Here is a 25,920-nt window from a genome sequence, read left to right as displayed (position 1 = left end):
AAGAAATAACTGGTCACAAACTGACACAGCAAAATCATAGACTTCAATAGAGAAAAAAGACTATAAGAACAGAGCGCTTGCCCATGGGACTTTGGGTTTGTCTTGCCACACTCCAGGAGCATCGGATTGCAACCGACAGAGCCCTGCTTCCCTCTGCGACCAATTTGGCTGGCCACTAGATTGATCCAGACTCTGGACTGGTAACTATCAACACCAACGGGCAGGACTCTCTCTCTCTGTGTGTGTGTGATTGAAAAGCATATGCTAACTGTTGTATTCTCAATAAATGCGGCATGCTGCCTTCTTCCCTATAAAGATCCTGTGTGGTTCTTATAAGTATAACAGAGGGTCAAGAGATCTATTTCAGCTTCCAGGACTGGGGTCTTGGATAGTGCAACATGGACAGTGCCGGCCATTTTTGACTGAGACAGTTTATATGCACTTCTTTATAGTACACCCAGATAGCAATAACCATTCTGGATATTTCTGTGCAAATTTACGATGTGCATAAAGGGCCTTAATGTAAATAGTATGTATTTGAAAATAATAGTCTAGTTCATAATATAGATCAACAATTGAACATGAAAGACATAACTGTACAGCTATCAAAAGACAATATACACCAGAAGAAAACTAAACTGGTATATTTTTATTCTACAAAAATGTATAAATATTTAAATTTACAGCAAAGAGTACCAGACCATTAAATAACTGTTACAACATTTAAAATGTGTAATTCTTTATTCACAATCTACCTTTGTAAATTTCATTTGAGTTTGTGTCTCAAGCACTTCTTCAGGATGCTTTATAAGTGAGTCCTCTAAATAAACTGACATCCCAGCCTCTTCTAGTTCACAGAGAACAGAAAATACACAAGAGTCCATACTTTATAGATAACTTTCTTTTTAAATAGAGACATACTATTTTGTATACTTAAAATCATAATGGCTATGTTTGAAAAGAAACACACTTATCAAGCTCTCCTGAATATATGCTATTTGAGAATGAAATGGGGGCTTCAATATATATGAACAAGACTTGATTTAAGAAGTTATTGAATGTAAGAAGAACACTGACACTAAAATTCACATAACCTAACACATTGCTGGTGTTCATTCAACACCTTAAGATAATTCAATAGCTTATATTTAGTAGCAGTTTAAACATGGTGTAATCTTACCAGATATGTTCTGATACCATACAGTATAACAGCTAACTTTATCTATTCCCTATATTGAAATACAGAAAACAGAATGATGGTTAGTGGTACACAAAGAGAATTCTGAAGTGATAGCTGTCACAATAGCTAATTAAATCTTTGATGTCCTGCTCAATTGTGGGCATTAAAGATTTTCAGATGATGGATATAATGCGTAAGGATTTATGAATTGTGACATTTACCAACACTTAAGTTCTTTTTATTTCCCCACACTGTTCATACCATTGAAAGCAATACAATCTACAGTATTTAATAGCTCTAAGCTTAAGCATCTGACCAAGGATTGCTGAGGACTGTATTCAGCATCTACAAATCAGATGCAACTAAAATGTATGTGATCAGATATGATCTTTGCTTTCAAGTGCAAAATGCAGAATACGTAGGTTAGAAGTACAGTACTTGTCCTTTCTTAGATATGTTATTCATACTAGTTTGCAATAAAACAAAAATCAAACAAAGAAACTAACAAAAAATATTCCAAGGAATAGGGCATTACATCAGTCCAGATCGACCCTTCCAGTCAAAACTAACTCAATCTGTTTTATAATTTAACTTGTTCTCATATTTTACAACAGTTCTCTCCTCCCCAAGTAATTCCTGAAGGTACAGGAGTAATGAGAAACTGCAGCACTTTTGTCCTATTTACAGTAATAACCTGCCCTTCAAAACGCACACTTTGTTCAATGCTGTTAACATGTTGCTCTAGCCTTGTGTCCGGCTTTCATTCCCTGAAAGCAACTCTTGGAAAATATGAGAACTGGAATTTCTGTTCCACTAGTAGTAATAATAATATTCAGCATTTATATAGCTCTTTACATTTTAAACACACTGTACAAACACTATTTGTTAATCCTCACAAGACCCTGGGAGGTAGGGAAGAATTAGCTTCATTTTACAGATGGGGAGACAGATTCAGAGGTTAAGGACTAATTTTTTCAAATATGGCCTTTAATTGTGGGTGCCTCAATCTGTGGGTATCCCACTTTGGATAGCGCAAATGTATGCAACCAAAATTAAACACCGCTTTTGAATAATTTTGGCCTAAATGACTTGCCAAAGCCAACAGAAATTCAATCTTAGGATTTGGAATTAGAACCTAGAAAGTTCCTAGTCTTATGCTCATTAAACTACCCTCAGTACTAAGGACACGATATACCACTGCTGTGCTGAGAGACCACCTCTCAAACTGCATGAGAATTTAAGATGGCCCTGGAGTATCTCAAAAGCAACACAATAGCCAGTTGGTGAGTGGCAGGACATCTCTCCTCAGCCAAGTTGCTTATATTAGATTTCCTTTTGGTGGCTTATTTGGTTCCTATACTCCTTAAATAGGGAGTAAAATTTAGGGCTTAATCTCACTGAAGTCAAACAGCATACTTACAGCGCGTAAAGCTAAGCACATGTGTAAGTGTTTGAAGAATGAGGCCTTATGTTCTAGCTGTAATGCAAGTCTGACAAGCCTTTGAACTATATTTCTGCTCTAAACATGGTACTGTGCTCAGTGTCATTATCCATCAGTAAGCATAAAATAAAACAAACGTATTTTTTTCTTTTTTCGAAGTCAAGCAGCTCATATATAATAGAGCAGTGCAGTTGTTGATATAATAAAGGTGCATCAACTGTAACCAAGGAGTATAACAGTCCATATTCATTGCCACAATCCACTTTATACAGAGAAAAAGTATTAAACACTGTAGTACAGCATGCCTAGCAAAGAAAAGTCGAACAGTTTCATGATCTGTATTTGAGACTCAGCTCTTGAAATCAACCTTGATATTGTACCATTCTCTCATTACTTTCCAATAATGTCAATAATACTGCGCAATCAGAAATGTATAGTGCAACTGCACTTAGCAACCTTTGCAAGTTGCAGTGAGATAAGTGAGATATTATTTAATAAGAATATTAGAGGTTAAAAAAAGATGGCAGGCACCATCATATGCACTCCTCTGACATTGCTAAATGGTGTTAGACATGATAGTAGTTCCCACCAGCACCACTATTGTTACAGGGGCACTATCAAGGTAAGTAGCCAAATAAGTGATCTATCAGCATGAATTTCAAAATAAGGGTGTGAATGGGCCAACAGACCTTTGAAAGGTGACGACTGAAAAATGCAATAATTTGTTCTGCATTAAGGTTGGCATTTAAATGATTTTGTTTGTGATTTTGTAATGTTCCTTTCATGTAGTAAAATTATAGCCCTGTTCAGTTTTGATAGCTGTTAAGCTATAACGTGAACAATTTGTGTGTGTGTTAAAAAAAGACAAGATATGATGGCTTGAAAAGCAGCTACTGTGTATGCATAGTAATGATTTTTCAAATTTAATATGCATTTGGTATTCATTTAATGATCCATATCACGAAAATGTGCATGAAATATCAATCCATAGTATGCAAATACATGGTACTGGTAATACACATTCACCAAAGGAGCCAGTACACAGAAAATGAAGTCAGTTTCATCTTCCCGCTCCTAACACAATGCAACAGGCTGTGTTTGGGGAAGTGTGGGTGGTTGGTTGGGATAGAATTTATCCCCTATCCCTGGGTAGGATGCTGCCCATATTGCTCAGCAGCCTTTCTGTGGCTGCTGCTCTATTCCCGGCTCTGCTGTGCTGGGACCTCCCATGACCCTTATGCCCCTGGGCAAATGACATACATTAAGCCTATTGCACTATTAAGCCTATTAAGCCCAAGCATTGTAAAAGCCGATCCATTATGTGGCGATACGCGCGAGAGGGTTTAGCTCAAATGTCGGTGTTATGAACATGTATTAAAACAACACAAAACACTTTTGCAAACTCTTACTGTGTTTGTTGATATGGGATTGGTTCCTATGAAGCCTTTGATACTACAGCTTGTCAGCAGCACATTTTTAATATCCATGTTAAGAAAAGAGAATAAAAGAAATTAAGAGACAAACTATTATTTTAAAATATAAATACGCATCTATCATAAACCTATTAAAGCAAGAAAGTTCAGAGTCCTTCCATAGCCTGTTCCTTTGTGCATAGGTATTTTAGGGATCTCCAAACTTTGGATCCCCTTGTATACATTAGGCAGTCTGCTGCTATATTTATGCTCAAACCAAGAGGCTACAGATTGAGCTTCAGCCTAACTTTTGACTCAGATGGCCAAATTCTGGTACCAGTTCCATTCTCCATCCATGAAACCATTTGGGGTTAATGGAGGTGCACACAGGTAAATGAGGCCCATAGTGATTTGTCTTCCTATTGTACAGGATACATGGGTAATTCCATCTGCATTAAACTGGGTTACTCATGTATGTTGCCCACTTTCTTTAATATCATTCAAACATTTTTTGCTGAAGTTTCATTTATGATATAGTTTCCATTTCTTACTGCATTCTTTGTTCAGTTTTGCTGCTTTTATAAAGAACTCTTACGTATAGCGATTTCATTGTTCCTGGCACAAAACATGAAACATTCGTTATGTACAGTAAATTTACTGCTCAGTAACCCTTTCAGTTTAATACTTCATTGAGTACCAAATGACACTAGATAGCAACTAATATTCTCATCATGTTGCTATGGAGGGCCAGAACGAATACATTACATTTATAAAACAACTGATATAATCTTTCACAACTAAGTTAGTGTCATAAGGCATTTTACATCATGTCACTTTCAAGCAATATTATGTGACATAACCAGAAAACAAAACTCCCAAACCTTTTGATATTAGGCTCAAAGGTTTTTCTGGAAATACTTTTCCAAGTGCGTCTGGTATTGATAGTAGCATATATTATGCTATTTATAGCTTCTAATGTGCTTCTTTTGAATGGACACAACTTTCAAAGGGGCATGTGGAAACATGCCATAACAAGCAAAAAACCAAATGACTTTGCTCTGATAGTTGGACTTCTAAGAGGGCTTCAAAGCCTTTCATTTCACCAAGAACAAAGGAAGGGGAATATCCTTTCCTCTGATTCAAATAAGTGAAGAATGAAAGCCTAGACACGTTACAAGGCCTGAGGGAACATGCGAAGTCTCTCTAGCTTTAGGCACCCAAGGTCATGTTACGTAGCAGCCACTGCTGGGAACGCCTTTCACTGCAGTCCTTCATGGTTGGAACCATTTTGTCCTCCTCAGATGGCTCATCGAGACACTGGTTACTGTTGACATGCCGCAATGTGAGCCGCTGTAACAACAAACAAAAATAAATGAAATAATTGTCAAAAGATAATTAATGTTGTGAATTGAATATTAATAATTCTAATCTTAATCTAGCTACTTTAATGGTCACAAGAAACAAGTGTTTCATCCTAAAGCATATGTCCCTGTTCAAACTGTGTGTCATCCACTAAGTAACCACTACCACTTGTACAGCTCTGACACAGTGAACACCAACACCCTGTATCATGCCACTTTTCACATTTTTGATTAAAATAACGGGCTCACCTTTTTTAGATGTATGTCAAGGCCATCCCACTTAAGGAGTGAGGGACTGTGATGTATGTGTAAAAAAAAGTTCAAATTAAGTGCAAGTGAATATTATTACAAAGCAATTATGTTTAGGTTCAAGGAATCAAAGGTCCAATCCAAAGTCGTGTCTCCCTTTCCATATTCCTCACCTTTACATTTGTGGGGATTATAGCATGTGCAACTGAGGGTGGATTTTACACACATCAGCAGTCAACCATTGTTTCCAAAAAATTAATCCTTAAAATATTTTTCAGTTCTCTTCTCAAAAAGTTTGATAATGCAATCACAGTGCACTAAAATGATTACCACTACTATAATACTGAGCAGAACCCCAGAGCCAGCACAGTGGCTCAACAGGCCAAGGTAAAATGTCTCTGGATTGCAGTGCTGCCCAAATTGCATTCCCCCAAGGATTTTACTTCGTGTGATTGTGGTAGGTCTTTGGTTACGGGGGGTTAGTCAAGGTAATGGCAGGGAACTAGATTTGGCAGCATTCTTTCACACACTGCTGATCTGGAGCTAACATTGATATGACGGCAGTCACAGGGAAGTGCAGTATGGCTCCAAGCCTATTCCATCCAGGAAATGTTTCCCTCACATCCCCTTCACAGGAAGGTGCCAATGGAAAACTCTGAGTGAATTGGAAATTATTTGGGGAGGCCCCAAAATACGTGATCAGTCAAAATATCTGCATTTGATTTCTGATTACAACAGACTGTCTTACTTCATAGCATATCAAATCAACACCATGTGTACAATGTTGCTTACACACACACACACGTACGTGAGCAAGAGAAAAATTAGGTACACTTCAAGTGTGTTACATGAGTGAGCATACCAAGTGCTGGACGCTCTGTGTTAAAGTACCTCCTAAGGAAAGCAGATAGCCTTTCCTCCCTTGAACTCTGTGTACAAACTTTTTAAAATATGCAGCATCTTCCTATCTAAAGATCATATATTTCCTTTGTTGGGGGAGCTAAAGGAGACTGAAACAAAGCATTAGGAAACTGTTGTACTTACTAAAGAACTTGGTACCAGTTTTGAAACACCTAGTACTCTATCCACAGATGGGGTAACATTCAAAAGCAAACCTTCATCTCCATGCATACACATAAATACATCCTAAATTTCTCATCTGTGGGAGAATTATGTAATTCATATTTTAAAATGTACAGTAGCAACCCCTGACTGTAATGTTGTAGAACAGCAGTGTCAAACATATGACCCAAGGTTTCAGAGTAACAGCCGTGTTAGTCTGTATTCGCAAAAAGAAAAGGAGTACTTGTGGCACCTTAGAGACTAACCAATTTATTTGAGCATAAGCTTTCGTGAGCTACAGCTCACTCGATGAAGTGAGCTGTAGCTCACGAAAGCTTATGCTCAAATAAATTGGTTAGTCTCTAAGGTGCCACAAGTACTCCTTTTCTTTTTGCGATGACCCAAGGTGAAATTTAATCTGTCCTTCCAAGAGATTAAACATCAGCTCAGCTGTCCCCCACAGCATTGGCACATTCAAAATGTCAATAAGCGTCTTGCTCCAGAACTTACTGGAACACTGGATTATTGGATAGAATCCTATCCCTCCTCCTCCCCCAGAAATCAGCATGTAGATGGGAGAGGGATTTTACTCAAAAGAAGCTTAAGATCTCTAATTTAGACCAATCATTATATCATGTATTGTTAATTATCAATGGCCTTTCAAGGTTAGTGTTTATTATGAACTCAATACTTCTCCAGTAAAAGCCCCCCTGTTTGCTGAAGTGCCTGAAAGAGAAGTTCTCTTCAGTTTATGAAAATAAATGTAAAGGCTTTCCCCACCTTTTTGCTCTACAGTATTGTATAAAGCATTCTGAAATGCTTATGTGATGTGATCAAACAAGGCTAGAACCATTCAACCTTATACCAGCTAAGGGATAGAATGTGACTAGCCCTAATGAGGCCACACATGGAAACAGGGGCAAGGGATTCTTTCCTTATATAACCACGTTAAGGCTAGCAAGATCTTGGCATTAGGTCGTCAGGAGAGTGCAGGGGTCATGTGCCATATGATCCCCAAGGGAGCAAGTGAGAATGGATTTGGTTAGCAGAGTTATCTGGCCCAATGGCAGGAGGGGGGAAGTAAACTGCAGCTTGATAAAATCTGTAGCAAATTGCATCCCTTCCTACACACTGTCAGGAATCAGGGCTTGCAATGCACCCAGTCTGCAAGCACGGCCTGCAACATAGGATGTCTCTGGGCAATCTATGGAGCACAGTTGACCTGGAGTAGGCAACCTGATTGGCTGCACCACCTGATTGGTAGGAAGAGTCAGCAGACTGGCTCTTAAGCCCAGCAGCAGCAGCTCAGTGGCTGCTCAAAACATCTACCTGTGGCTGTGATAGTCTTTGCTTGTTCCCTGTTGTCTCATTCCAGGTAACCCAGTTCCGATCCTCAACTCTGTCATCTGGCCCCAGAAAAGTAACATACAGCACAACCAAGACGCCCAGGAGGAATTTTTCCTCTGAGATACGATGCCTCCAGAGCTGGTGCTGCTATGTAATGACCCTCACTCAAAGTGCATAAAATGTACAATCTAGCCCCAAATTTCTCCTGTTAAATGAAATGTTAGAGGGTGGCCAACATATCAAAAAACACACAGTAGTTGTGAACCAAACAGGAAATTTGCTCTGTGTTTTGGGCATGCACAACCCTTTCCCTAAGAATAAAATCAGCCCTACTGTGACTCCAACTTGTGGACAATCCCAAATGAGAGAGTAATCTGAGGATATGTCCTCACTCTCCCTTTCCTCCCCCCAAAGTTAGCTAACTAAAGTTAAAACAACAGTAAAGACACAACAATTGGGCTGCTAACTTAGATTAGTAGCTTGAGTTCAACCTCCAGCTTCCTTATAGGCTTCAGCTCAAGCTGCTAATGTAAGTTAACAGATGAATTGCTGGGTCTTCACTGCTATTTTAACCTGAGTTAGTTTATGCAAATTAGCAAACGAATTAAGAACACACCTTTATTTTTTTGCCATGAAGACTTATCCTGGGAAACAAATGACCCTGCTCAACCATTTCTTCCCAGAAAAGTACACACAAAGCTTTGAATAAGTTATGTCTTATTTTAAATGGGGGTGTGGATAAATGAACTATCATCCAAAGCTACATCTAAATTGCTGCCTGGAAGTTTGTATATTGTATGCTGCCTTCTGCAGTAATCAGTGTACAAGAGCTCTTACAATGGTAACCAATGTATCTCAGAGATGCCTGCAGCATCTCAAAAAGCTACTTAATAAAAATCCAGCAGCCGATAATATTTTACATTCTCATAGGGCTTTTCAACCTTACGGTTCCAAGGTGCTTTACAAAAACCAGCATTTTCATACACCAACACTGGATCACAGAGAGGAGAGTACCAACCAATTGGAGCATAGAAACAGTGTGTGTTGAGGGGAAATTTTGGCCAAGCACCTGGGACAAGCCCTTAGTCATACAAGAAATGCAATGGGAGCTTAAGTGTCCACATGAAGCAGTTAAAACCTGTTTTTAAAGTCTTATCTAAAAGACCTTCACACATTAAACTGCATTCTCAGCATATTTGCCTCAGAAATATGAAGGGCTGAGTCAGACCTGCTGAAATCCAAGCCTAGTTCTAGGGATGCTAGATATTTCCAAGGCCAAAAACAATCCCCACAACTCAGGTTCAATGTGCTATGGTGCAGCTGAGCTGACACGGCATCAGGAGAATGTTGTGGGACAGCATCCAGCTTTGTATTGGGACACAAAGTGCTGGAAACTTGGTGGCAACATCACTGCCAAGGATGGACCCTATTATTGGGTACAGGAATGAAGACCAAGCTATGTAATTCTCCCCAGGGGGCAAAACTGTAAAAAGAGAGACTTCTGGTATGGGGTAGGATATCTCTGGAAGCTGGGCCACTGAGTTGCTCATAGGCATGCTGGGCCACATTGATTAAGGGACCTCATGGATTTAAGCTGCAAGTTAATAATAAATAATGGATTATTTACTGGTTGATCACAGTAATGAAGTTGTTGTCAATGGTCTTTAACTCAGAGATTTGTATCATATTCTGCACCCTCCTTAGGTGGCCCTCAGGAACCACAGTATGACATGCTGCCAATTACAGTACCTTGACAATGTATATGATTGTATATGAATTTCAGTATATCCTTGCCAATACTATTTGTTAAAACACTTTTTTTTTAAAGATGCTATTTTCTCCTAAGACTTGAGCAATAGCAGTAATTATATTATCCAAACATCTCTCCACTCTACTGCAGAAGATAATATTACTTTACAGTCCATGCTGGATTGATATATGTCACATTTCAACATTTTATGCAGTGCATGATTTCTCCTGGGTCTATTCTTTAAGTAAAGCTTCCCCAGAGTCCTGCTCTTCAGTTCAAAACAAACTGTTATACAATTCCCAAAGAAAAGCCTACATCTGTTTTACTAAATCATTCAGGGCCATTTAATACTCATTCAGTGCTGGGAGATAAGCCATCTTTCACTAATCACAAGAGAAAAGAATTAGTAATGTTAACAGAAGTAGCTTGTTTATTAAATAACCCTCTTCAAAGCATTAAAGATATTTCACTTATATGTTTTTAAGATCAATTAAGCTTCTGTCATTCTCTACTATAAACCAGAAATGCAAACAAATCTAAAAATGATACTGCTGCCTTCATCAGCTGTTCCTTTTTATTCAGTGTACAATTTCATATAAGGCTAGCATATCACTGAGCTTTTCAATTGTCTCCTAAAAGCATTTTTCTCCATTCTATCATTATTAATGCTATTACAGAAAAGGCTCCTTTGTTTCGAAAACAATCATTTACACTGGGTAATATACCACACATACAAAACAGTCTGGATTTTCCTTTTAATGTCCAGAATCAAAGAATGATTACACTGAAGTAGCTTTAGTTATATAAACATTCAGAAGCTTAAGAGCAAGTCTCTGTATGTTCTTACTCACCAAGTATATGTAAACAAATATGTTCTGATGAGCATACAATTCACATGCATTATGACAAACGTAATAAAAATTGAAGTTCCCTTTACCCTAGCAATTCTAGCATGTAATTATAAACATCAAAGTGATGGAAAAATAGTTGTGTTATCAAACTGCTTAGAGGAAATGATTATTATGAATCATTTTACTTGAAAAGATACCAATGAAATGTTATTTAAATGAAAGGTGAATTAACATTTAGAAATATTTTTAAAATGTAATACTGAGAAACACAAACAATCTCAACAATTTTTTTTGCTACCCAGCTGTTTTATATATATACTGAGAAAAAACATATCTCAGTATACTACTGCAAAGCTACTACATAGCAAAACATTTTTTGCAATGACCCATTTATTTTGCTGATGGAACATATACCTGAGTCTGCCTTCTGCTCACTCACAAACACTGTACACTATAAAATCTTAATTTTTTGCAATAATGAAAATTAACCTTCTCCAGAGACTAAATCTCAGGAATGAGATTCTGACAAAATAATATTTTAAAACAAGATCAGTTAAACATAAATGGATAAAATTCTGGAATCTATCATCAAGCAACACTCCCATATACTTTAATGGGAGTGTTGTCTAAATGAATAAATACTATAGCCCTGGTTCAGCAAACTCCAATGCCCATAACTTTAAACACATGAGTAGTGTCATAGGGTGAAATCCTGATCCCATGGAAGTCAATGGGAATTTTTCCAGGACTTCACCCAGAGATTTCAAAGACACTACTCTTACGTTTAAAGGCAAGCATATGCATGTTTGTAGGATCAGGGATGCATGTAAGAAATTAGGGCCAAATCCTGCTCCTGTTAATGGCCCTACTACTTCCAATAGGACCTCTTGGTGAGTAAGGCAAGGAGCATTTAGCAGGTTTGCTATGACTCAGTCAACGGCAAATGGTTACTTAAATTATCCATTTTGATAACCGAAACACATTTTGCTCACATTTTGATAACAGAAACATTTAAAAATAAATATGAGTTTCTGAACATATTTGTCTGTAACAGAGACCTTTTTTTGGTAATAAGTAGTTCCTGTCTATGTTGGAATATACCTCTATAAAAGGATCCAGATCCTTAGCTGGTGTAAATTGTCAAAGTTCCATTAAACTCAGTGGAACTCAGATATTTTAACGCATCTAAAATTGTATTTAACTAATAATAATCAACTTTGTATCTCTATAATATTAGAATATTTATGAGTATAAAAACAAAAAAAGGAAGTGAGATGAGTTAACAAGTAGAAAATGAAAGACAGCATTATTCAGGGAAAATCTTAACTGAAATACATTTATTTCGCTCTTTAATACCAACCTCCAATAATTTGCTAAAGGAAATAATCAGTGGGGCTGTAAAAAATATTCCTAAAAACTTCCAGCCTTGTGTAGTTTCTTAGCATCCACATTTGTAAAGGGCTACCATTACAAGTCTCCACGGTGGGACCATGGGTGCCATCCTCTATTTTGCTTATTGTCAGACACGATTGGGTGATTATATGAAGAAAGGTGTGGGTCTGCATGACAGAAAAATTTTAAAAGCAAATATAAAGACAGCAAAAACAAATAAAATAAAATTAAAAACTGTACTATTATGCACCTATAACAGTACATCAGGGAAATTATGAGAAAGTGATACTCTCAAGTCTAGCTGCATCTGTGAGCACCGTTTTATTGTTGGAGGATATTCTTAAAACTTACAGCATTTGGATAGTTTTAACCCACACACGAATGTGCACAACCACAAGTTTAGGGTCTGATCTTTTCATGAAGCTCTGGGTCAGCAGACCCTTCCAATGGGACTTTTCTTGATCTCAGGAACCTGCCCACACAGAGCTCCATGCAGGAGCTAGGACTTGGTGCAAATTAACTGGGAGCAATTACCTTGAGGCACAAATATTAGAACAAAACACTTGACAATGCTGGGCAAGTGGCATGCTGAGACCACTGCTCACTATACTTATTTCACTTGTTCTCTCTCCCCCAGCACACATCTGTTTGTTTTATCCACCTGTTGTCTCATCATATGCTAAGACTGGGGTAAAGATTTTTTTTTAATTGCATGTCTCCAGTGCCTAGCACAGTTGGTCCTTGATCCGTGATTGCTACTGAAATGTAAATAATAAATACTATAATTAATAATATGTGCATATGTTTCAAATAAAAATGCTAGATGAGAAGAATTTGACTGCCAGCCATAATTTTACCTCTTGGCCCCTATATTTCCATACAGAATCATAGTAAATTGAGATGGGAAGGAGCTATTATGATAACAAGTCCATCCCCTGATAAAACTGCAGGATTTAGCATATTATGAAACACTTGCAGGACACAGTACAAAGCTTTTTATCTGGTACTTTGTATTAAATTACTGTAAATGTTGGCGCCGATCCTCCATCATGATATTATGAAAAATATACATTTTCCCATAATCTACTGTTTAAGTAGCGCTCAACAAGGAGCTTTATAGAGATGCTATTCTATTTAATGAATGCACTGAATATGTATTTCCTTCTGCCTCATGTTAGCATTTGTTGTCCCTCTATAACAAACTCATGAGGCTGTCTTCCAGCAGAGTTCAGGGATTTGCTAATCAACATAACAGTGAGCCCACTCAAACTGAGTCCAGGTTTGATGTGTTTTGCAAAGCTGGAGGTAGGATGTTCACCAAGTGGAGAATTCAGAGAACCCTGCCTCCTTCTCAAGCAGCTAACTGGCTTTGCTGCTTTCAGCTACCAACCTAATGACTGCTAGATTGCTCCTGTCATCCTGGTGTGGGGAAAGGAGCAATCTTTCCCTCCACAGACTCACAATAACCTCTGGGGAAGTAGATTCTCTGTTTTGACTACAGTCAGGCAAAGCTTAGTGGATTTTACTAAGTTTCACTTCTACTTCTTGTGCTGTGTTAATCTAAAATTCAAAACTCAAGTGGTATGAAACCCCATGAGGGAACATCCTGCAAACCTAAACTTATGAATTGCAGATTGTTGGATGGATGAACAACAAGTTTGTGCAGCGTATGTAGAAGACGGGTATCCTTTTTTGAAACGAACAAGAGAATTTAACTTTTACTGGGAGGAAAATGTTCATGAATAGCTCCCATAAATATATAAAAGTTGCACCTTAAATCTACAGAACCATAGCCTTCAGGAAACCTGTATAGAGTTCTGTGCATGAAGAGTTTAAATAGCTGCTTTACTTTTTTTGTCACTTGAAGTAAAACTGACTAGAATACAGTAAAGCAACTTTTTAATGTCTTGAACCAATATACATTGCATACATCTGTATAGTATGTTGGGAGAGTCAATATATAGAGTTTATATAGGCTCTGGAATTTAATTGCATGTTTTTTAAAAATTAGTTTAATATTAATAGAAAGTACTGTCATTAAAACAGAAAGCGCAGTACTCACAGAAATTACAGCTAGTCCTGAATGAGACCTTTCTTTGAAGTTATATTTCATATAACCCCATAACAAAATCTTACTTAGTATTTTATGTATAACTCATTGCAGCCATCCCACTTTTTGTTCCAAAGTAAAAAATAAAATATATGGAGGCCACAAAGAAAATTCAAGAACAAACGTCTTTATAATGTCACTTTGAGTAACCAGCATGAACATCAATTTTTGTTTTTGTTTCATTATGTATCATTGCTTCATGTTCATATCCCTCTCATCTGTCTACTTCTCTATTAAAGGAAAAACAATGTTACATAAACAAATTAAGGAAAAGATTTAATAATCTCAATGTATTATATGTTTAAATGTACATACTATATATTTGGCAGATTCAATGGGAAGTACATATACAGTGATGCATTATTTTAATGGACAGACCAATGTATTTGATTTTCTCAGACAAGCAGGGTCAGAGCTGGCAGCTGGTGGAAATCAGCATAGCTTCATTGTCTTCAAAAGAGCTATGTTGACTTATGCCAGATTGTTTTCCTTTCAGTTAAATGTGTCCTTTTAAAAACATAAGAAAGAAGTGCAAAATCTGGGTTTTCTTTCCTTTCAAAAAATGCATGGGTCCTTTTAGATCAATTGTAATCAGACTGCAATTTACCTAAAGATCTGATTTATGGGCCAGATCCTCAAGCTGGTATAAGTTAGTATGCCTTCATTGACTTCAGTTTATGAGCCCCATACATTTACAAAGTGTCAGATCAGCAAAGGCTATAGTTATTTTAATGATGCGCACTGGTAAACGTGAAGTTAATGACACATCACTGCATGTTAAGTCAGTCATGATTGCAAAGGCTTATTAGACTATTCAGTCAATATACGAATAGTTGCTTAAATTAATTGGAAATATATGCTTCTATATTTCTCCACTGTCACTCTTTATGTTGTATTGTTGGGAAAATGTATTGTTTTAGAACAGTATGTGCTTGCTCTTGCATCACTGAAGTCAATGAAAGCTTTGCTACTGACTTCTATAGCCATTAAGCCCTAAATGGGGTTTTGTTTGGCAAAGTCAGTTATGGTTTCCAAAGGACATAATTACTGCATTTGATTGGAGAGAATCAGACTTGATATATAAATCTACTCCTCATGTTCCAATAATCAAGCAAATTCTGTTCTCTGATACATTCATAGGGCGCTGACTAAATTCTGCTAGGTGCCCTGGATGCTTATGTGAGGGAACAATTTGGCTCAGTACACAGGCACTTGTGTGTACATCTTCCATCAACAACAGATTTTGAAGTTGTACCCCTGAGTTATCAGTCTCTCTAAAAACTAATGCATTCCACAGAAAACATTTACACATATAGGTACTATACACTAACTGAAAAGTTAAGATCTATCATCTTGAAACACAGTCTACTGAAAGATACCAAGTAAAGGTCACTTTTGTACCACACTGCTACAAGGACAGGGAGATACTAAACTAGAATTTATTACAGGAACTGCAAGCGTTAGTATACTTACCTCAAAACTATATTCCCATTTACCTACATACTGACGGAAGCACAGAAATATGAAAGAAACAATGACTCAGGACAAACACGTCTTTTTGCAAATCCCTTATCTTTCCAATAGGTTTATACAATGCTTATCCTATAGGTTTATACTATACTAATGTTAGGTGATGCAAACTTACCACAAAAATCTTGAAATCTTTATTCACGCGCTATATAGATAAATAATTATATATATAGTTATTATTTTCAGAAAGTATGGCAGGTTTATAATAGATAAAGGTTTACAATTTTTTTCTTGTACATATTTTCATATATTGTAAGAGATTCCATACACATTACAGCCACCTGGATTTTTGGGTAGAAATGCCATTCTGTTTGCCAGTTATATGAGCACAGGCACAGATGTGTTTCATGTGGTTTTCATACATATTTCATGAGCCTGAATGCTACTGTAATATAAATATTATATAATAATTCAAGCCAGGAATGCCAGAAGCTCTTGAAGATTGTGAGAAGTTCAGATAGTACACTAATATGGGAACGAGAGAGGGAGAGAGAAGTTATGGGGTTTGGCTTGACTCTGCAAGCCACAATATAAGATGAAGCATCAGAGCTCGCTTCAAATACAGACTAAAACAAAGCAAGAGAGATATCTATTTAAATCTATCACCATTATAACATTTATTAGATGGTGTATTTTAGCCTAAATTTTGTAGGATAGCCCAAAGGAAAACTGGGAAATTCTATTTTGTCTCAACCTATGCATATAGCATATGGTGAGGTTGCCCTTGTAATTAAATAGTCAGATTTCAAAGGGGAAGGAATGCAAGAATCTTAATGTGCTTTTTGAGAAGTGCGAAATAACAGCGTTAAGAAACAATGAAGAAAAATAATGGATTAAAAAAATCAAATCAAACGAGTTTCCTGCCAAGATTGAATTCGCAGAACAAATAAACAAAATACTTCATGAAGAAATTAGAAATTAAGTAGATTGCCCTGCCTAGCATTGCCTTCTTGGAGAATAACTTTTTCAAGTAGCGGTCTGCAAGCTGCAAGTTTACTGCCATTATTGTTTTCGGTGGCCTCAGACTCCCCTAATTTGGAATGTTGCTCTCTTAAAATTGAACTGTGTCCCTATGATCAATTATGCAGGTAAAGATTTTTTTTTAACTTCCAAAGAAAAGATTTAATGTTGGACTTTTGTTCTGTTTTTATAGGAAACATTATCTACATGAGCTGCTTTTGCCCATACAGATGCCAACTGGGATGAGTCAAAGTGATGATGCTCAGTGAGGATGACTTTCTGGGAAACAGCACACAGCCTAAATAAAAAGGTTGTGTTCCTGTGTGCATGCATGCGGGTCTCAGAATTTCCAGTCCCAACCTGTAGCAGCCTGCATTGTATGGACAGTAGTAGTGTCCACAGACTGATATTTCCATGCATATATTTTTGTGGGCAGTACATGCATGCGATTCATGGCCCCCCCGTCTATAACCCCATTCTGCCCCACCATGCTGTCTCCCTCTTGACTCTTCCAATGAATGGGCCATGATGGCGCTTGTCCCTAGCCCAGACAGTGCCTAGTCTACACTCTCACTGGAACCATGCCAGTTCTGTGTTTTTCACAGCCATGAGGATTTCATTCCAAGCATAAGAGGCTTATAATAAACATTATAATTGTTTCACAATAGGGGATGGAAACAGCTTCGGACAAACAAAATGCCACCTGGGGTGGATGGTCTGTGAGTGCAATCACTCACTCAGTCTTACAGGAGGTTGTTTGTTTCTTTTGATCCTGTCTGGAAGCTGCTCTGTTTCTTTTTTCTTTTCAGTGACTGCAAAGAAAAAACAAGGTGACTCTCTCCATTTTTTTGAGGGTAGAGAGAAGAAAGGGCCTGTTTCAATCACCTCTGACTGTTCACTTAATTATAGGACGTGAAAATAATCTTTGTAACTGCAGACGTAACCCCAAATGTTAGTGTTACCGTGATCACTGGGGTGCTGGTACTACAACATGCTTCCAGTGACTGGGAGAATGGGTTGACAGCAGTGGAGTGTGCCTTGCACCTGGAAAAGAATGTGAACCAGTCACTCCTTGATCTGCACACGCTGGCAACTGACAAGAATGACCCTCATGTTTGGGACTTCACTGAAACTACAGCATTTAGCGATCACTTTCCAGTTTTTAAACAATTGGTCTTTTTGCTGTGATGACAGTTCTCAGGAGGAAAAAATCCTGTCCACTGGCTAATATTTGATAGATCTTCAGTCACCCTTTGGTCCGCTTTGTAAGGCAGTATTTAAACTCAGATTTATTTATCTTCTCTCCTCAAAAGGTGTGCATACCAGGTCAAGCACTGCATCCTGTGTATGAGATGCTATGACACTTCCACCAATTCAGCATCCATTATTATTGATCACTTTAAGCTACTGCATTTTTGCTAGGCTCTAATACATGCTATAAAACATTGTAATTGGCCCCACTCAATGGCTGGGCTGAAGTGATGTGATAAACCAACCTGTAGCAGTTACTTGGTAGCCTGCCAGGTGAATCTAACCTTGAAGACAGGCTCGTTAGGTGCTAAAGCATATAGGGCCAGATTTTTAAGGGAATTGGGAAGCTTTTAGAATTCCCAATAGGAACCTATCTACATCTTAGATGCCTACATGCCTTTAAAACTCTGGCCCATAAGGACGAGATCTTCAGCTGGTTCAAGTCAGTCTTGGCTCGTTGCAGTCTATGGAGTGAGGCTGATTTACACTAGCTGAGGTTCTGTCTCAGGGTCACCTCTAAACACACACATGCATGGCTCAAACAAAAGGATTATTCCCTAGGTCTAGCAGAAAGGAAAGGGTGGAAATGCCTTGGTAGATTGGCTTAGTCAGTGTCAATAAAAGATAGATACTGTAATTCCTAATTCAGGGCAATCCAACAGATGGTGATTTTACTTGGTCTCAGAGTAGCAGCTGTATTAGTCTATATCCGCAGAAAGAACAGGAGTACTTGTGGCACCTTAGAGATTAACAAATTTATTAGAGTGTAAGCTTTCGTGGGCTACAGCCCACTTCATCGGATGCATAGAATGGATAGTAAGAAGATATATATACACACAGAGAAGGTGGATGTTGCCATACAAACTGTAAGAGGCTAATCTCACATACAGGTTGCAGTACTTGACCTGGTATGCTCACCTTTTGAGGAGAGAAGCCCACGAAAGCTTATGCTCTAATAAATTTGTTAGTCTCTAAGGTGCCACAAGTACTCCTGTTCTTCTTACCTGGTCTGACTGTTCTAATCCATCCGTCTTTTAAAGAGCAATTGAGTATTGGCTTGTAGGTCCCACAGGCCAGGGTTCAGTCCCATCCCTTGTCTGTGATCAGAGTTGGCAAACCACCAAAGTTCAGGCTGGTGTCATTGAGTTAAAAAAAAATCCTAGTTTTGGCTCATCTCTAGAAGTCCAGTGGCCTACGGTATAATAAGGGTGATACGTGGTGTGTGTGTGTGTGTTGGGGGTCCATCTGATGTGCACCCAATAAGCAGGCCACATAAATAGATGTGGAAGGAAGGTTTCTTAGGTTCTAGTCTTTAGAGAAGGACTTAAGTGATTAGAGGAAAGAAAATGTACAGAATTTGAGAGGTGACCACAAAACACATGAAACTGCATGCCGGTGATCAGAGTAGCATAAAGAACAACTTTGCAAATGTCCAGGAAAGGTACTTCTTGAGGAGACACCATTGATGTTGCTTGTGCTCTTTTAGAATGAGCCCTCACTCCAGGAGGGGGTGGACGATGTGACAACATATAGGGTAAGACACAGCACGAGATCCATTTAGAAGTCCTCTGTGAGGATGTAGCTTGCCCTTGGACTCATTCAGCTACAGTCTGAATAATTTTCTGATTAGCTTTGTCCTTTGCAGGTGAAAAGCTAAGGCTCATCACAGGTCAAGGTAATAAAGTCTCCTTTCTTCCCCAGATGCATGTAGTTTCAGAAAGAAAAAAAAAACACAGGTAAGTGGAGCACAACTGGATTGACTGATTCAGGTGAAACTCCAAAACAACTTTGTGGGTGAACTCAGGATGTAAATGTAATGAGACTTTGGCTTTATGGAATATGGTGCAAGGTGGATCTGCCATCAGTGCGTGCTCTGAGCTCATCTACCCCTCTGGCTGAAGTGACAGACACAAGCCATGAAACCTTACTGGTGGAAAAGATCTGATTAGCCCTCTCCAGAACCTACTACTCAGGGGCTGAGCAAAAATGGAATATCCATGAGAAGATGGGTGGTATGCACTGACTGCTGCCAGGTGAACCTGTAAAGAGCTGATGGAGACACCAGTCATTCTGAGGTACAGAAGATAGTCTAAAATAAGACTGCTGATATCTGCTGACTCTGTGGATACAAATTTTTGTTGCACCCAGATGGAGAAATGCTTCCATTTGGTCAAGTAGCATTTCCTGGTGAAATCTTTTCTTCTACTAATAAGGAACAGGAATCTCTGGACACTGGAGATTCTAACCCAGGACATGAGATGGTAAGAAGGAAGTGGAGAGAGATGATCTGTCCTGTCCACCTTTTATCCCTTGGTTTGGAGACACAAGGAGAGTTAGGGTGCATGCATGGACCAACGGATACTGCTTTCAAAATTTATCTGACTCCAGACACATGGAGTGCATCTGTACACCCAAAGTGGAACACACATGGGAACTAGCACTCAAAGAAGAAAGTATTTTATAAATAAATATATCATAAATTAATTCCTGCTTTGTCCGCCCCTGATCCTGAGAGGTCAGTAGTGGACCTTTTCAGCCCTAGAGCCAAACTTTATTTCAGAAAGGTCAAGGGGCCACAATCAATACTTTAAAACAGATTCTCAACCCTGTTGTGCTCCCTTTGCACCACTCAGGTGCAGATGGTGTATGGTTTTTATGGGTCTGTCTCCAGCTGCCCATAAAATTCTTCAACTTGCCTGGGGTAGAGAAATAGGGAGCCAAAATTTGTTGTTAGTCTCAGCTTCTCTTTCTTTTCCCCTCTTCTGGGTTGCCCTGGGTATATATGTGGGATAGGGCGGTCATTGTTCACTATGTAGTCCCCTATGATCAGGCAGTCAGTCCAGCTTCTATCTACTCTTCCTAGGGTTCCCACAGCCCAGCAGGGAGGGCAGCAATGGAGCTACTCTATCTTCCCTCTTCTACAACACAAGAGAGGACCAGTAAGAGAGCTGCTAAGGGGCTGTTATAGGAACCACAGCTCATGACACTTACAGCTAACACCAAAGCTGTCCCTGGAGCAGCACCCTGGAAATGGTGCCCACTATTACTTCCCACAGGAATGGGGCTGATTTAAACACTTCCGTCTAACAGCCACAGTGTGGGGCTAAGGGAGCACATTTTCAGTTCATATAATCAAATTCACATTTCCTTGTTAACAGAGTTGCCCTCGGGGTGACAATTTAAAACCTTGAGGATAATGAGTGGCCCCTAAACACAGGCTGGCTGTCAGTGTGATAGATGCTGAGTACCATGGCTCCAGCCTTGGCTGAGCCTGAAGTCCTGCTCACTTCTTACTCAGGCACAAGTGAACAGGGAAGGTTACCGAGTAAGGACTAAAACAGGACTTCAGTATGTGTCCTGCTGACTTGCAGGTTGCAGGTGCTCAGTGCCTTTCCCAATCAGGCCTTTTAAAACAAAATTCTACTTTAATCCCTTTAAGAGCTAAGACATCCTATCTTTAGTTCACATCACCTATTGCACTTTAAAGAGTTTGGGAGTGAATTTAGGGCTCATGAAAGTGATGGTCTCGTAGTGCTGAAGTGACGGTTAGTGCTGTGCAAGATAGCTCATACAGCTTAGCCAATGCACCACACACCTGACTGCAACACCCATGCTATGCCTTGTCCTCTGTTTCTCTTAAGCAAAGACTGTCTATTGTGTCACACTGTGTGGCGTGTCTTTGATTGTCACCTCGCTCCACTTTTTCATGTACGCTCAGTGTAAAGTGGTCTTACTAAGGAGAGGCAATACATATGACAATTCCTAACTTCTGATTTATATTCATGATGGGCATTATGTCCTGAGCCAAAGGTCAGTTATTTCATGAACATTGAGAGTTACGTTTATATCATCATAGTGGGTACTTTGATGCTTTCTACAGAAGACATAGAGAGACATATGTTTAGATAGCAATTTTATCCTCAAAGATTTATATGTTAAGCCTAAAGGGCAATACCCTTTTCTTTCAGCATTACACACAAACAAATAATAGATACTGCATACAGTCTCTGTAGCTTTTGGCTACCGTTTTTATCCAACATTCTGATATTGGGCTTTGGAAAATGTGTAGTAAGGAAGCTTCTCAAAGCATCGAAGTACCCACTATGATGATATAAACGTAACTCCCAATGTTCATGAAATAACTGACCTTTGGCTCAGGACATAATGCTCATCATAGTTACCTTTTCCCAGGTTGTAGCACAAAATCATGCAGTATTGCTTAATAATATTTCATTAGTAAACACATGGAATACAACATGTAGTACTAGGGGGCCCAATCCTCCCCACAGATATCTAGGCTGGGGAGAGAATATTCAATTTAAAATGTACCAAAACCCACTCCCATAAGGCATAGAGGAGATTGAGAAGAGAACTATGTCCAGTATCACAAAGAATCACATAACCTGACAGATACTGCAATGTCTTCTATAAAATGGAGTCCATGAAATAAATCACATAAAAAAATTCTATTTCTCTACTTAATGTAACTGATTGTGTTTTACATGTAAAAACAGATGGCAAAACAAAGCAGTTTTCACAAAGTTCTCATATAAAACTGATCAAGAAGCATGGTGAATATTTCTTTTTTATTAGCGCCATCTAATGGTTGATTTTGTTTTATAAGTATCTTATTAATTCTTCTATTATGGACCTTTTATGTTAAATCCTTTTAAATAGAAAAAGATAGCATTTTAAAAAGCAAGTGATAGCATTTTCTGTAGTATGGAAGATATAGAGAATAAGCTATAAAATTTATATGTAGAATAATGAATAGAATCAAAATAGTTTTCCAAACAGTTGTTTAGGGTGTTATAAATCCGATATTTTTCTAGCCTTACTCCAAAAAAAATACAATTTGCCTCTTGTTAAAGCTCAGAAGAAAGTCACAAGCAATGCTCCCTTGACTCTAGCTAATCAGATTAAGAACCAGATTCTGATCTCAGATCTGCAGAAATGTATCACTCAGTAATCTGTTAAATCAGCTACTGTTGGCTATTCATATACTAGGAGGGGGAACAAAATTAGGGCCATTGTCTTTGTGGAAGCTTATTTTAGGCCAAAATATTTGGGAGGGAAGGTTCCATATTTATTAACAAAAAATGCCTCTCTGAGTTTGATTTGGGGAATAAAATATTTTCTCTGAAATAAAATCTATTTACAAAAGAGAATTGAAGTGAGGGAGGATAGACTTAGAAACTTCCATGGCACACTTGGTTATCAATATGAATGCTAGGCACTATGGGTACCTCACCAAAATCAATGGGAGTTTTGCCATTGACTTCAATAGGGTCAAGATTTTATAATATGGGTAATGTGCTCTCAGTCAACATTTTTCAGATATTAATGAGAAATTCTGAGAATGGGAACATACTAAAAGTAAGTTCCAGGAAATACACAAGTGAAGTTTGGATCCAATTAATACACATTAATTTGTTAGCCTCTGGCCTTGGATAATTTAAATTGCCTTCAAGAACTCACTAAAGATCCAGCCTGGTTGAAGTTAAATTATATGCACAGATTGCAAACACATTTTTTCAATACACCAGTTGGCTTGGATTAACTAGGTCTGACTGCTTATGCGCATGAAAAAGAAAACGCATAAAATGATAAAATAGGTCACTGTGAGCATCAGGAAGTTATATCAGAAAATTCCCCAGAGGTTTTGCTCGTCCTAGCTTCAGATTCACTCATGGACAGAGAGCTCCTTTTCAAAAATAAAACAATTAAAGTTAATGACAGAAAGTCTGTTTTACCATTTGAGCTGTGTCTCAGATGAGCCTGAAAAACCTCAATCCAATAGCCTGAAAAACTGACATTTAAAGTAAAGTGATTAATGTCACTGTACTTTAAAACTAAGAATCATGCACATCAGTGGACACGGGTTAATACTGCTGTGATTTGAATAATACTGATACAAAGTGCTTGCTATGAGAATGACAACACGAGCCAGACCTGATAAAATCAACATCAGTGATGAAAGAGCATCAGCGCAGCACAAACCTTTAATTGGTGGGCCTACCCATGATTGCTTGTCTAGTGTCTTATTCTGTTTTTTTCCCCTGCTAATAATTCTCTTTTGTCAGTGAAGGAGTGAACATCTAGTATATCCCTACTCACTCCCCCTGTCCTGCAGACACACTGAATATAGTCAAAAAGGGACCCTGATACCAAGTGGAAGACAACGGGACATAACTCTAACCAAAACCTAGCAAAGATAATAAAAGCATCATCCAGAGGGAATCCTATATGAGTAGAACAATAGGAGGCTGAGCATACTTTGTCCACAGTGCTTTTATGCCTGTCCCCCTGGGGCATTTAGGACAAGAATCACCATAAAGCACTTAAACGCTAAGGCCACAAGCTAGCACCAGGCTGCTCTTGAGTCTGTTACCCAATTTATAAATAGCTATAAAGGAATTCATCATCCGTTTGGATATATCAATTAATATAACTAAGGTGGAGTTACTTTGTGTCATCACATCTTGGGTCTCAGATATTATCCATGTCACCTCAGTGCGTGAACACACTCCAAAATGTAGCTAAATAGTGATCCGATTAGAGAATCTTTAAATATTGCTTATATGAACAAAATGATTCCCTCCTAATGAGGGGACAGTGGGTTTACATTCTGCTGTTATACTATAGAGTATATTTATGACATCAAAGACCTATGTAAGTTAGATCTCAGCCAAGATCAGTTCTACAGTAATTTTTCTTGTTACTGCTTTAATTGCATGCATTGGATGGCCTATATATTCTTTGCATGCTGCCTTCTACGGTCTTGGATTAGACATTTTTTTTGTAGAAGCAAATTAAATTCACACTTTGGTGAATTTCACTCTGCAAAACTGAAATGTACTATTACATTTTTAAGAACCTTCCCCTGGAAAGGTCTTTAGGAAACTTGTGCATAAGATTCTCTGCACAGGCAGACCTCTAGATCTGTGTGAAGTAGGGTTACCACCTGGCTGATATTTGACTGGCCTGGCTGGTTTTTTTATGGATTTGCCTGAAAAATAATTTAATCTGCCTTTTTTTTTCACATGGGTCTCAGTATTTGCACTATTATCACAATACACCAGGATATCTAATGTTAAAAGTGTCTGAGTCCAGCTAAAGATGCTAAGATGTTGCCATTAAAAATAAGAAATTGCTGGAAATAGCAAAAACAAACAGCAAATACAAATACAAGAAATAGACTCATTAGATTTTCTTTACGTATAAAGTTCCCAAACATTCACATTCGAGTACATAGTTAAAACACAGAATCAGTGCAGTTTGGGAAAAAATAATCTCTGTGACAGATACAAACAAAGCAGCTTCGAGAAACACGACCAAGGTGAGAAAATGATGTTATCAATCTTATCTGTGTTTCTGTATCTCCCTAGACGCTATAAGTGTCTGTTCAAGGGGTGTGGGGAGGAGCTAGGGGTTGCAGAGCTACCCTATGATTGGGGTTGTAGCGGGCTTGCCTTGTCTGTGGAGGATGCCTGTTATTTTGCATTTCAAAGATGGTAACCATAGTGTTAAGCCCCATTTACTTCAATGGGGCTCCACACAAACTCAGGGTTCTACACATGGGGAACCGCTGCAGGACTGGAGCCTTTATTTGCTATTAGAGTTGGTCACAATTTGTCAGATTGCAATATTTCAAAATTGAAAACGAAAGGGAGAAATGTTAATGAAGTTTTCATGATCCCCTTCATTTTTTGACTAATTATAAAGCTGATCAACACTTTCCAAATTTGATAATATTTCTATCAGGAATCAGGGCCTGCAGCTGAGCCTGGCACATGCAGCTGAACATCCTAATCAGCCAGACTCTCCAATTGGCTGGAGGGGGAATCATAGGGCCTGCTCTTAAGCCCAGCAGCAGCACTAGGTTATGTCTGCAACAGTGACTGCTTCCATGACTGCCTTCTTTCAGGCCTGCTCCACCCTACTCCCTTGGCTGAGGCTCTGACCCTTGGTTCTGACCCTTGGTCCCGGACTCTGAACCACTAGGCTTGACCACCTACACTCTG

The 25,920-nt window shown here is 38.5% G+C and overlaps 1 protein-coding gene across 14 annotated transcripts in view; it reads right to left on the bottom strand.

The window, feature by feature from the left end:
- Positions 1 to 25,920, bottom strand: part of GALNT13 (polypeptide N-acetylgalactosaminyltransferase 13) — a 504,126-nt gene that overhangs the window by 161,925 nt on the left and 316,281 nt on the right. For 5 of the 14 annotated variants that reach the window (XR_012154250.1, XR_012154254.1, XR_012154251.1 and 2 more), the window contains exons 12-13: positions 5,251 to 5,383; positions 1,181 to 4,079 (exon numbers count right to left, since the gene is read on the bottom strand). Coding sequence is in view for 7 of the 14 variants with exons in the window: in XM_073305502.1 (XP_073161603.1) it covers positions 12,027 to 12,212 (186 nt within the window). In the remaining 7 variants the exon portion in view is untranslated. Of the gene's footprint in view, positions 1 to 634; positions 5,384 to 11,973; positions 12,213 to 19,514; positions 19,589 to 25,920 lie in introns of those variants that run through there. The other 9 variants (XM_073305502.1, XM_073305501.1, XM_073305500.1 and 6 more) reach the window with 7 other exon arrangements.

Source organism: Lepidochelys kempii, chromosome 11, assembly GCF_965140265.1.
Source record: "Lepidochelys kempii isolate rLepKem1 chromosome 11, rLepKem1.hap2, whole genome shotgun sequence".
NCBI classification, from domain to species: domain Eukaryota; kingdom Metazoa; phylum Chordata; order Testudines; family Cheloniidae; genus Lepidochelys; species Lepidochelys kempii.
The sequence above is the reverse complement of the archived record's forward strand: the minus strand, read 5'-3'. Positions and strand labels throughout refer to the sequence as shown.